This window comes from Rana temporaria, chromosome 3 (assembly GCF_905171775.1).
Source record: "Rana temporaria chromosome 3, aRanTem1.1, whole genome shotgun sequence".
NCBI classification, from domain to species: Eukaryota; Metazoa; Chordata; class Amphibia; order Anura; family Ranidae; genus Rana; species Rana temporaria.
Window position 1 is genome coordinate 393906762 of NC_053491.1, and position 13515 is coordinate 393920276.

The following is a 13515-nucleotide window of genomic DNA, read 5'->3' on the forward strand; positions in this document are numbered from 1 at the left end:
CATCCGAGCGGTGGAAAGTCATTTAGAACAGCTTACTGAACACCTTACTGAGGAGGAACAGGAAGTGAGAAATTCAGACAAAGAAAACAAAGAAAAAAACATTTAGAAGAAAAATTCAAGGAAAAGGTAAGTGAACCAACAATGCACTAGCTTAAAGGAACATATTTAGAAAATAAAAAACAAACCTTTACAACCCCTTTAGGTTAGGGGAGTCTTTAGATACAGTTATACTTATATGAATGTAAGCACTATGAAGACAGAGTGTACATGGTTTTAGCAGTTAGGTGAAGGTTATGCACAGCTGCAGCACTCTGATGACATGTAGCTAGATTCAGGTAGGACGCCCTAACTTTGCGGTGGCTTAGTGTATCGTGTTTACACTACGCCGCTGTAAGTTAGCGAGGCAAGTACATGATTCACAAAGTACTTGCCTGCTAAGTTACGGCGGCGTAGCGTAAATGCGGCGGGCGCAAGCGCGCCTAATTCAAGATAGGCTGAGGGGGCGTGTTTTATGATAATTTGGTTTGACCTGACGTGATTGATGTTTTTTTGGAATGGCTCATGCGCCGTCCGCCTACATTTCCCAGTGTGCATTGCGGCTAAGTACGCAGCACGGTCCTATTGATTTAGATGTGGACGTAAATGACGTAAAACCCTATTTACGGACGACTTACGCAAAGGACGTAAAATTTCCGAATTTCGGCGCGGGAACGGCAGCCATACTTTAACATTACTATTCCAACTATTTTATGGAATATCTTTAGGCCTGATAATGCGTTACGTAAACGGCGTATCTGTACTGCGTCGGCCGGGCGTACGTTCGTGAATAGGCGTATCTAGTGATTTACATATTCTACGCCGACTGAAATGGAAACGCCACCTAGTGGCCAGCCTAAATATTGCACCCTAAGATAGGACGGCGCAAGCCGTCGTATCTTAGATAGGTTTAAGTGTATCTCTGTTTGAGAATACACTTAAACTTAGGTCGGCGCAGATTCCAAGCCTAACTCTTACTGAATCTAGCTAATGGTGTATAAAATGGCTATGTTAGGCCTAGCTTTATAGCAATAGCAACAGTTAGCACAATGGTTTGTAGGTAGTTTGCACCAGCACAAGTGGGGACTGACAACACTAACAGTTCAGCTTAAAGGGGTTGTAAAGGAAAAAAATGTTTTTCATAATAAGCATCCTTTACCTGCAGACATTCCTCTTTTCAATTCCTCATTGTTCGTTTTTGCTCAGAAATTGCTCTATTTCTTCTCTGTTCTGTTCACTTCCTGCTTGTCTGATTTTATGGACCACCGTAAAGGGAGGCTTTACTGCGGTGGTCAGCAACGTGCTCACCCCCGCCTGGGAACTACATCTGTGCGACAGGACGCTCTCTACGTGTTAGAGACTTCAAGGAGGTGTGAATTACTAGGCGTGCCGCAATTCATACTGGGAAATGTAGTTCTTACATGAACAAACGATGCAAACCAGGAAGTGAATGAGAGAACAGAAACTAGAATGCCGGAGGTGATATAGATGAAGGAATTTAATAGGTATTTACTTGTTTTTTAACAGAATCATTACACTATTCTAGAAGTCTGTCTACCTTGCAGACATTAATTTCAGGCAACATTTTTTTTTCCTTTAGTGACCCTTTAACTGTGGATCTGCAATCCGCTCACCTCTGCAATCCCCCTTTAGTTACTTGTGTCAGGAAAGATGACAATTACCTTGGCGGTTCACCTTTGTGGCTCCCCAGTGGGCCTTAACAGCAGTAGCCTGGGTCTCAGGTGGCCGTTTCAGAACAGGCACCAAAGCAGCCAATTGTGCAACAGATGTAGCTCAGTCCAGCCCCCAGTGGTCATAATGCAAAAGCATTGGGCATGCAACAGCTCACTGGCTCTTTCTGCCCCAGCGAGACTCTGGGGTTGATTTACTGAAGCTGGAGAGTGCAAAATCTGGTGCAGCTATAGGCATGCAACCAGAGGCGAGTTTTCCTCAGGCAGCATTTTCAGGGGGGCAGCGCCTGTAGCGGAATAATGCCTGATTGGCTATAGCCACCCAATTGCTATGACAAGTGGAAGGCGGGGTTGTTTCACTCAACCCCCCCCCATCCCCCAGCCGCCTTTTGTGGATCTCTCGGGCTCTTCCATCGCATCAAACGACCAGCCAGCACATCCTGGCTGGGCAGCCAATCAAAGCAAGGATCGACTTTGATCGGCTGTTCGAAAGAGTAAACTTGGAAGCAATGACATGACATCACTTCCGATTTACTCAAAAATCAATCGGTGTAATTTTTTTTTTAAATCTAAAGCATTCAATAACACAGATCTGGTGTTTTGAATGCTTTTAAGTGCAGAGGAGGGATTTGGGGTCTCTCCCCAAAAAGACTACCTGGCACATGCTATTGCTGTCACAAGGAAGTGTAAATTATTTGTGACAGCAATAAAAGTCATAAAAAAAAAAAAAAAAATTAAAGCAACAGTGAAAAAAAAAACCGACAATGTTTTTCGCCATTGCACGGCCGTGCACAATCTTAATGCGGCTAGTTTTTCTTGTTCAACTCACTGGTTGTAGGAAAACAAAAATGTATAAAGTATGGCCCAGTCACAGACATTCTAATAGATCACACCAATTAGGCAAAACGGTCTTGCCAGTGAATGGACTAGATAAAGAGCAGCAGCACCCGATAATGGCAGCCCATAGATGAGAATGTTTTTTTCAGGCAACCAGCGTGTTGAGCAAAAAAAGAAAAGAAAGACTGCCTCGATTCCCCCAACCACACACACTTGTGGGATTCCTTTCCTCTGAGCCTTTGTATTCTGACAGTGGGGAGACTTCACCATTGTCAGAAAACTCTTTAGCCTGCAGTGCTGATCAAGCATGGAAAATCCGACAGGGTTGTTGTATAGAAGTCGATTGGTAGAACAACTACTGTACAACCTCCCTGCCCATATATGGATCAAAATGTGTCTAGTCCCTGCTGCATTAGCCAAGTCTAAGGGCCCTTTCACACTGGGCGAATCAGTAATGATCCGCCTCCGTGTGTCCGTCAGCTCAGCGGGGATCCTCTGTAAAATCCCCGCTGAGCCGTAGACTGACATGGGGGAGCCGTCCCCTATGGGGGGATCGGATGAACACGGACCGTGTGTATGTGTTCATCCGATCCGCAGACGGAAGAAAAAAATAGGATTTTCTTCCGTCCGCTTTGCGGAGGCGGGTGATTACGGGTGTCAGCGGATGTTCATCCGCTGACACCCGCAATCACAAACAGATGGATGAAAATGCGGACATACGGTCCGCACATGTGAAAGGGGCCTAAATCCATGTATGGCTGGCTCCATTAAAAAAATTAAGCTCCGCTTGTTCGCAGCAACCCCCCCCTCTCACTGCCACATTTGGCACTTTGTGGGTGGGGGGTGGGTACCTGGTTTTGACAGGTACCCGCTTCCACTTCTGGGCAAGATCGTAGTGGCGATCTGATTATTTCCAGCCCCTCCTCCTTCCCACACACACAGATCCTAGAAGATGGTGGAACCATTCAGAAAGCGCAGGGCAACTCGCACATGTGCAGTAGAAAACCGGTGATCATGGAAACGATCCGATCACGGAAATGTCATACCTCACCACGTCAGCCTTAACAGGAAGATGTAAATGTGGGTGTAACTCCACTTTAATGCATTCCCTGGATTAGGGTAAATCTCCATCTCCTAGTCTACCTACCCCATCCCTAAATACTTACCCGACTCCTCTCACTGTTCTAGCACTGTGTCGGCTGTAGCCCTGCTCCTCTCATTTCCTAGCCTCACAGGAGACACAGAGCAATGGGAGCCATAGGCTTCTGCTGCTGTCAGTTAAACTCCTACTACTAAAAGAATATAGAAACAAAAGCTTTTCTTCTGTAAGAAAAAAGCTGCTTTGCATCTGAAATAAAAAAAAAAAAAAAAAAAACTTTTGATGCACTACTGGCCTTTAACTGCAGTACCTCTCTCTGTCACTAGATGTTGCCATTTTCCAGTTTGAATGACAGCCTGTCACTCAATATCTAACCCACGACCTATGAATACAGGCTGTCATAGAATCGCCCAATAAAGCCTGCACTATGTTGCATCAAATCTCATTAGATGAGCGCCAGTAGTCCTAAAAGGACAATCTGCCTACTGCCACCTCTTTAGAAGAATAGTAAGAACCCATGACATCACCAGATTGGCCTCGATACTGCAGGAAAGAATTTATGTATAGCGCCACCTCTGAGGAAGAAAAGGAAGAACACATGACATCACTAGATTAGCCTGAAAATTTGTATGAATAGTCGGGCTGAGGTAAGCTAGAGTTGAACCTTGAAAAAAACAAAAAACTGTCTTTGAGCTCCACTTTAGCGTCTCTGCCTAGGTTGATATGTCAACGGCTCATCTGTACACGGGCACAGGGCTTTACATTATGTTTCATCTCTTCGCACAGGCATTTCAGTCCAGTAAATAGATGTTGACCCTGAATGATGCCTAAATAAATTAAATTACCCAATACCTAAGTGCTACATTTACATATATAAAAAGCAATAAGTATTAGGGCCGAAATAACTAATCGATTAATCGACAACTATCGATTATGAAATTAATCGATTACAATTTTCATAATCGATTAATCGGCCAGTAACATAATGGGGTTAAAAAAACTAAAATCAGCCCTTTATAGTACAAAAAAGCAAATCACTACTGTAAATATTACTTTCACTGTCCCCACAGTAAAAAAAATTAACCCCTTACAGTAGCGATTATTTTCTCTTTTTGTACTTATTGTTTTTTTAACACCCATTATGTTACTAAACATCTCAGGCCGGGGTCAAACCTGTTTTTTGGTGCTTTTTGCAGAAACACGCTACAGTTAATTTACATGTTTTCCTATGGGACAGGTTCACATAGCGTATTCGCGTATTTGGAAAGGGCAAGGACTTAACGCAAAACGGTGCTTTTTTTTTGGGTTCAATATACTTCAATGGAGAACCTGCAGAAAAGCATGTAATGTGTTTTTGCGGCAATTTGTGTTTTGTAATCTGCCCAACAACAAATTGGCTCCAAAAAAATGTAAAATGCAATTTTTTTTTATTTTTTTAAGGCTTTGATCCGATTAATCGAAACAATAATCGGCCAACTAATCGATTATGAAAATAATCGTTAGTTGCAGCCCTAATAAATATATCTATCCAATGCTAGGTCTACTTTTAAAGTGTGCAACATTTAAATATGGCATAGTCAGACATCCTGGTCCTTCTCTGTTGCTCATTAGAAGTGAAAAGACTTATATTTCATTTTATTTATTGAAGCCCATCGACTACAGGCCTATTTATGAACAGTCCATGATATTACAGTGCAGGCCATTGATGTGACCCCTATGAAGGCAGTAAATGTGTCACCAGCCATCGAGACAGCAGACTAGCACCCAAGAGTCAGGACATTATTTTTTTTTTCATTTGGCACCAAAATAGCAGCAGCAGTGAAGTTGGATTTATCAACATACGATACACAGCGACCAAAATGCACAAAGATGTTGTTCTAAGACTTGCTGTCCGCTAATAATCAACCACCGTAGAATTGTACGTGCTGTGGCATCATTCTTTATTATGTCAAAGACTTAACAGAGCCTGTCCTCTGCAGAAAGCCCAGCACAGTCAAGGAAATTCATATTTACACATATTGACAGAGAAGGCTTGTTTCAGCAAGAAATGGAACTTAGTGGCGTCTGTCAAAAAAGTAATAAAATGGGATCTAGTACATGACTGGGTTTGTAAAGGGCCATTTTCAGAGGTGGGCAAGCAAGAAGGAATTTTAGCCATGCTGAGCAAATAAAACTCAGAAATGATATTTCAGACATAAAAACGGGAAGCGTGTGATCATTCACACCTACAAATGCCCTAAATCCAGACAAACAGTTTACCTATTTAAAGTGAACATTCTCCCCTTTAGATAATTTTCCTTCTCCCCTCTTCTGTAACAAAAAATTCTATAGGACCAGCTTTTCCAGCTTTTCCCTTCCTGAAGCCTTCTAGGATACTCATATCACCCATCCCAGGAGACCTTTGTTCAAGATTTAGCACACTATACATGCTTTGTGTCATCCGAAGTGACCGCCATTCCCTGATGACGTCAGTACAGAAGATGGCACAGGACCTGATGTGCGGCAGTGCAGCTGCAGGTTACACCAGACAATACTGGACTTGATGAGCATGTTTAAAGTGGTTGTAAAGGTTTGTTTTTTATTTTCTAAATAGGTTCCTTTAAGCTAGTGCATTGTTGGTTCACTTACCTTTTCCTTCGATTTCCCTTCTAAATGTTTTTTTTTCTTTGTCTGAATTTCTCACTTCCTGTTTCTCCTCAGTAAGCTGTTCTAGCTGACTAACCCCCAGCCGGAACGGCTTGGATGATGGGGGCAAGCTTACTAAGGAGAAACAGGAAGTGAGAAATTCAGACAAAGAAAAAAAAAACATTTAGAAGGGAAATCGAAGGAAAAAAAGGTAAGTGAACCAACAATGCACTAGCTTAAAAGGAACCTATTTAGAAAATAAAAAACAAACCTTTAAAACCCTTTTAAAGGACAACCGGCAATCAAGGCAGTCAAGGCAAGGGTGTACAGGGCATGGGGGGGGGAGTAACTTGGATAAGGCCTGCCATAGCTGGTTCAAATCTCAGCCAGTTCAGCAGGAACCGACCAAGATTCAAACCATGTATGGGCAGGCGGAATGTACCAAGTTCATCGGTCAATCAACTTGCCTGCTGGATCTTACATGTAAATATCTCTAGCGGATGCTATAACCACTAGCAATAATCACTGTCTTCTCCCAGAGGGGACAGCTTCCCCCCACCAGGAGAATACAATGACTCGACAGGAGGAACTCCCCTGTCAGCATTGTCTGTGTTGATGGGAGAATCATGCAAATTTCTTTCTTGCAATCTGTGATTCATACACCGTCTACAGCCTGCCTTAAGCCAATGGCGGAGAGCGCCCCTTTGTTAGAACACAGCTCAGCAGGGGGGGTTTCCTGTACCAACATTGTCTCGTTAGTACACTGGCTTTGAACCAGAGCTGACAGTTTGTTTTTTTCATTCAACACGCTGGGTTGAATGGGGAAAAAAAAAAAGAAAAAAAAGAATAGTGTGTACCAGGCTTTTTAGACCAGGGGTAGGTAACCTAGGGCCCTCCAGCTGTTGCAGAACTATAAGTCCCATCATGCCTCTGGGAGTAATTGTAACTGTCAGTCTTGCAATGCCTCTTTGGAAATGTAGCTCCACAACAGCTGGAGGGTCCCAGGTTGCCTACCCCTGCTTTAGACTGTCTTGTGATTCAGACATCCCTGCCAAGCAAGGATGATGAGCTTGTTATTTTTCAAGCTATATTAAACAATATAGCTTATTACTGACCCACCAAGCCTGTGGATTTGACAATGAAGGATCATAAACACTTTGAGAAGCCATTAACCTCACAACTCTGCTCTTAGATTAGATTTCATTGCATTTAATTGTATTTCTTTTTTATCAAGAAATAACTGGATTAAATTGTTGTTATTTTTTATCAATAGTGAGAAGTTTGGACTTAAAGTACAGTACAGACCAAAAGTTTGGACACACCTTCTCATTCAAAGAGTTTTCTTTATTTTCAGGACTATGAAAATTGTAGATTCACACTGAAGGCATCAAAACTATGAATGAACACATGTGGAATTATACATAACAAAAAAGTGTGAAACAACTGAAAATATATTTCATATTCTAGGTTCTTCCACCTTTTGCAGCAGACACATCTCTAGAACTGTTAAGAGGAGACTGTGTGAATCAGGCCTTCATGGTAGAATATCTGCTAGGAAACCACTGCTAAAGAAAGGCAACAAGCAGAAGAGACTTGTTTGGGCTAAAGAACACAAGGAATGGACATTAGACCAGTGGAAATCTGTGCTTTGGTCTGATGAGTCCAAACTTGAGATCTTTGGTTCCAACCCCCGTGTCTTTGTGCGACGCAGAAAAGGTGAACGGATGGACTCTACATGCCTGGTTCCCACGTGAAGCATGGAGGAGGAGGTGTGATGATGTGGGGGTGCTTTGCTGGTGACACTGTTTTTTTTTTTTCAAAATTGAAGGCATACTGAACCAGCATGGCTACCACAGCATCTTGCAGCGGCATGCTATTCCATCCGGTTTGCGTTTAGTTGGACCATCATTTATTTTTCAACAGGACAATGACCCCAAACACACCTCCAGGCTGTGTAAGGGCTATTTGACCAAGAAGGAGAGTGATGGGGTGCTGCGCCAGGTGACTACCTCTTGAAGCTTATCAAGAGAATGCCAAGAGTGTGCCAAGCAGTAATCAAAGCAAAAGGTGGCTACTTTGAAGAACCTAGAATATGAAATATATTTTCAGTTGTTTCACACTTTTTTGTAATGTATAATTCCACATGTGTTAATTCATAGTTTTGATGCCTTCAGTGTGAATCTACAATTTTCATAGTCATGAAAATAAAGAAAAAACTCTTTGAATGAGAAGGTGTGTCCAAACTTTTGGTCTGTACTGTATAAGGGCTCTATCACATGGGTGGACTCCGCCAGGTGATTCATCTGCTCAGTAGGTGATCTCTCCTTTTATGCAGAGCAGACACAGCCCACTTTCCTCTATAGGGAGTTAGATGTAAACGGACCACCGGTCTGTTTACACGCGACTGCCATCTGATCCGCCAGACGGATAGGGAATGGATCCCTTATCTCTCTGTTTTAAGCAGACAGGATCGGATTAGATCAGATGTCGGCAGGTGTCAATGGACCCGTCTGTCAACACCAGCAACTTCATAGAGGACAATGAATGGTCCGATCGGGTCTGCCCAAAAAATTGAAGTACTGTAGACCCTATTGGTCCGCCCGTGTGAAACTGGACTAACTCCATCCAAAACATTTGAATTCCAAGCTATACTAAACTAATCTTAAAAATGCTCCCTCCCCCCTCCTAACACCTATGCTGACTAACTTGTATAAGAAAGGCGCATATACTTACCCATTTTCAGACCCCTCTGGTCACATGTGGCGACTACCCTGTGTCAGTCAGCAGTAGCTGACTTTCCTCCCACCTGCAGCTACCGCTGAATGACACTGGGGTGATCATATGACCGGACTAATGCAGAAGTAGAATAGGCAAGTATATACAGTTGTGATCAAAAGTTTGCATACCTGTAGAAATGGTGACATTTTTGCAGATATTGAAAATATGACCGATTATGCCAAAAGGAAAACTGACTTTTATTTAAAGAAAGGGATCATAAGAAGCCATTCATTATCACATTTTAAATCATGATAACAGAAATCACCCCGCACAAATCTTTCCACTGCATATAGGGGGTTGCGGCACCCCTACTGGATGGGCTGCCACTGCCCCATAGTAATCTAAGTTCTTAGAAATAGTGGTTTTTATTTCTACATAAAAAGAGCCACATTTAAGGGGCCATTCACTTGATATGTGATATGTAGTTTAAGCGTTTTCATTTCCAATCACCCTTTTTCATTTAGGATTAAGGGCCCTTTTCATTGGTGTAATGTGATGTCTGTGCCCCATTGAAGAGATTTTCCCTCACCTCCTGTCCTGGTGGAATGACAGTGCTTCTAACCCTTCTCCAAAGTAGAACAAGGGGTTTGGCTGCAATTTTATTTTAAGTGAAAACATGTAATTCTAAATACCAGATGACCCCTTCAGTACAGAAAATATTAAAAATAATAACTGTATGTTATAAGAAAATCAAACAATATTAATGAATAGGACAGGTCAGCTGTAGGAATCAAAATGAAAGAAAAGCCACCGGTGTTGTCCATTTGGTCACTTTCAGATTCTTGTTACTATAGACCAGGGGTCTCTAAATTTTCTAAACAAAGGGCCAGTATACTATCCTACAGACTTTAGAGGGGCCAGACTGTGGCCAGTGGGAGTAGCAAATGTCCTGGCGTCAGTAACAACTCCTCATCGATGGTATCAGTGACAGGAATAGTGCCCCATGACTGGCATCAGTGACAGGAATTGTGCCCCATCATTGGTGTCAGTGGGAGGAATAATGTCCCACTGTTGGTGTCGGTGGCAGGAATTATGCCTCATTGTTAATTGCCAGTGGGAGGAATAGTGCCCCGAGGGCCAGATAAAAACAAGCAAAGGGCCACATATGGCCCCCAGGCTGCAGTTTGGAGACCACTGCTATAGATTATAAATACATTAAAAACATAGTAAAATTTTGCAGATGACAAACATAAAGGGTAATTGTACTCACCCAAGCAATTGTGTCCATCATGTGCCAGCATAAATCCATCATAGCATGTGCACCTATAATTCCCTGGTATATTAATACAGTCATGAACACATCCTCCATTGTAGTCATTGTCACATTCATCGATATCTGTAAGGAAGAACAGAAAACATACCAATAAGGTCCTGTCGATATTCATAACAGATAGCAAACTTGGCTAACCATTTTTTTTTTTTTCAGTCGTTATTGCAAAACTCCAGCCAAAAATAACAAGATAAAAATGGGTAGATCATATAAAATAAGATACGATTGTAAACCCAACATTTGGTGCAATATTCACCTTCAATCCAGAGGTTGGCCCTGCAGTACTTTTTTCTGCCACTAGATATCCCCAAGTCCAATAGCCAGCATCGTTCAACCTACTTCCTCTGAGTCCAGGTCATCTTGGATCCAAATACAAAAAAAGTGGCCACTACCCCCACCTATGACTGGTCTTTGTAGTAAGGAGCACTGGAATGGCAACATATGTCAAACAAATATAAAGGGATTTTCAAGCTCAAACTTACCAACCAGCTAGCGACCAACCAAATTGACCCGTCTAACAATATGTGTTAAGAATAGGGGTTTAGTTGCACACATTTGCAAATACATGCGTAAGCTGCAGGCTACGCCAAGACACCCCGTTTCTTGCAGTCCCCAACTACTGAAAGCCTCCATCTTGGAAGCACATGCATTTTATAATGGATGGGTAGGGGATAGGCGAGCCTGGTCCTCCACTGCACAAATGCCAGCTTCTGAGAGCTTGTTTGACACTGGGTTCACATATGTCCAGCTACAGTTTCCAGTATGGGGTGCGGTGCATACCTGTTCACACCTGAACCGGACCCAAAGACACACGGCACCCTTTTGGAATGCGAGTCGTGGCTGCCCCAAACATGTGCGAACCGCCTCTATTGTGAGACGGGCACGCTTGCATGTGGGAAAACCTGCATCCAATTCACGCATATGTGAACCCGGCCTCACTCAGCATTTTTTTGAAAATACTAAAAACAAAGCTGCACATGGCAAGGTCACACCATTGGATTTTTCTTTTGATATGTAAATGGATTTCAACACAGTCCCTGCCCTAAGCCATGCACCTTTGCCTTTGAGGAGTCCAGAATCAATCAATCCCAGATATACTAGGCATTGAGTCGGTACCATTACTGACTTCTGAATGTTGAGTAGCCACCCAAAGTGTCTGAGGTTCCGACAGGTTATAGACCCGCTCACCTCGAATTCTGAGGCCGAAGTGGCCCTCAGAAGCAGGTCTTCCAAGTAGCCCACGATAGCAATGCCATGTTGTCTTAGTAGGGCGAGAATTGGGGCAAGCACCTTGGTGAACACCCTTGGTGCCGAGCCCGGCCAAAGGGGAGAACCACAATTTATAGTGGTCTTCCCCGACCGCAAAACGCAGATATCTCTGATGCTTTGTGCATATGGGGACATGTTAATAGGCATCCCTGATGTCCAAGGATGCCAGAAAGTCCCCCGGCAGTGATGACAGAGTGAACCGATTCCATCCGGAATCTTTGTACCTTCCCAAAGCATTTGAGGGCCCTAAGGTCCAGAATTGAGCGAACGCCCTCTTTCTTGGTACCATGAACTGATTGGAGTAAAACCCCTAAAACCGTTCCAGAACTGGGACAGGAATAACCACCCTGCGTTTTAGCAGGTCTAAAACTGCCCCAAATAGGGCATCCCGGCGAGTCGGTTGTAGCTGGAGGTTGGAGGGAAAAAATATTTTTGGTGGGCAAGATAGAATTCTATCTTGTACCCTGAAGACACTATTTCGCAAACCCACCGTCCTGGGACCTGAGATGTCCACCGGGTCGCGAATTCGCGAAGACGTCCCCCCACCCGAGAGATGGGTGGGGGCAAACCTTCATGCGGACGTAGCTTTGTCTGCAGGTTTGTTGGGTTTGCGAAACCAGGGACGTCTCTGTCCCTGAGCAGGCGCTTTATCGGCCTGTGGTCTTTTACCCGCCGTACTGGGCGGATGAAAAAAAAAACGATTGTGTGCGGTAAAGAAGGCCCCCTGCCTACGGCGTGGCTCCTTCCCCTTTTTGGACTGTGGGAGCAGTGTGCTCTTATCTCCTGTGGCATCTTTAATAATGTCATCCAGGGAAGCTCCAAAGAGTCTGTCGCCCTTATGAGGCAGGTCCATCAAAGCTTTTTTGGAAGATCGGTCCGCCGACCAATTCTTTAACTAAAGTAGACAGCGTAACATCACCGCCTGAACTGATGAATTTTTGGCCTTGTACTAGTTGTCAGCTAGGGCTACCTCATTCGAGGAAGCCTGACGTGCTTGTAACCCATTGAGCAGCATCTTTGCCCATTCCGTGAGGGTCTGAGACACCAGGGCCCCAACTATGGTTGGCTGTACCGCTGAACCCACTACCATGGACAGGTTGCGGGTGATCGCCTCAGCCTTCAGTTTATGCTGGACAGTGCATCTACCGCATGGTAATGGAGGTGACTGTCGGCCAGCCTACTGCGACTCGGCCCTACAGACCGGTCCTTATGCAAGCCCTGGAGCGTATAGCTCACCGGCCACCCGTAGAGCGACGGGCCTGTTGTGGACAACCCAGTGCGTAGCTATGGTCGGCACACGCTCGATGCCCGAAACTGGGGGGGACTACAATGATCTGGGATCCAGCCTGTCACCCAGTCGGCAGTTGGTCGAAGATCACAGGAACGATTAAAAACTTAAATAAATAAATGAAAAATCCAAAAATAAATGTGAACTAAAAGCCTCCAATCCTATGGGCCTGAAGGGAGCCATGTCTTATGCTTAACTAGGCAGAAAAAAAATGAACTGCTTGGTGCAGGCTGAGGGTATATAGCCAGTCCCACTATGTCAAGATTAAGGCTGTGTCCGTCCATGAACGAAAGAGAAAAGAATATTAAAAATGCCAGAAATCTATCCCCTATTTTGTAGACTTTTGTGCAAACCAATCCATATACGCTTTTTGCGATTTTTATTACCAAAAATATGTAGAAGAATACATATCGGCCTAAACGGAAGAAAAAATTAGCTTTTTTAAAAAATAAAAAAAAACATCAAAAGAAAGCTCTATTTGTGAGAAAAAAAAAAAGGATGTCAATTTTGTTTGGGTACAGCATCGCACGACCACACAATTGTAAGTTAAAGCGACACAGTACCATATTGGCAAAAAATGACCTGGTCATTGAGCAGCCAAATCTTCCGGGGCTAAAGTGGT

At 43.6% G+C, this 13515-nt stretch overlaps 1 protein-coding gene across 2 annotated transcripts in view; it reads right to left on the minus strand.

Moving 5' to 3' along the window:
• The window catches only part of SCUBE1 (signal peptide, CUB domain and EGF like domain containing 1), a 345627-nt gene that overhangs the window by 274380 nt on the left and 57732 nt on the right, over positions 1-13515 (minus strand). For both annotated transcript variants that reach the window (XM_040345826.1, XM_040345825.1), the window contains exon 3: positions 10277-10402. In XM_040345826.1, coding sequence (XP_040201760.1) covers positions 10277-10402 — 126 coding nt within the window. The remainder of the gene's footprint in view (positions 1-10276; positions 10403-13515) is intronic.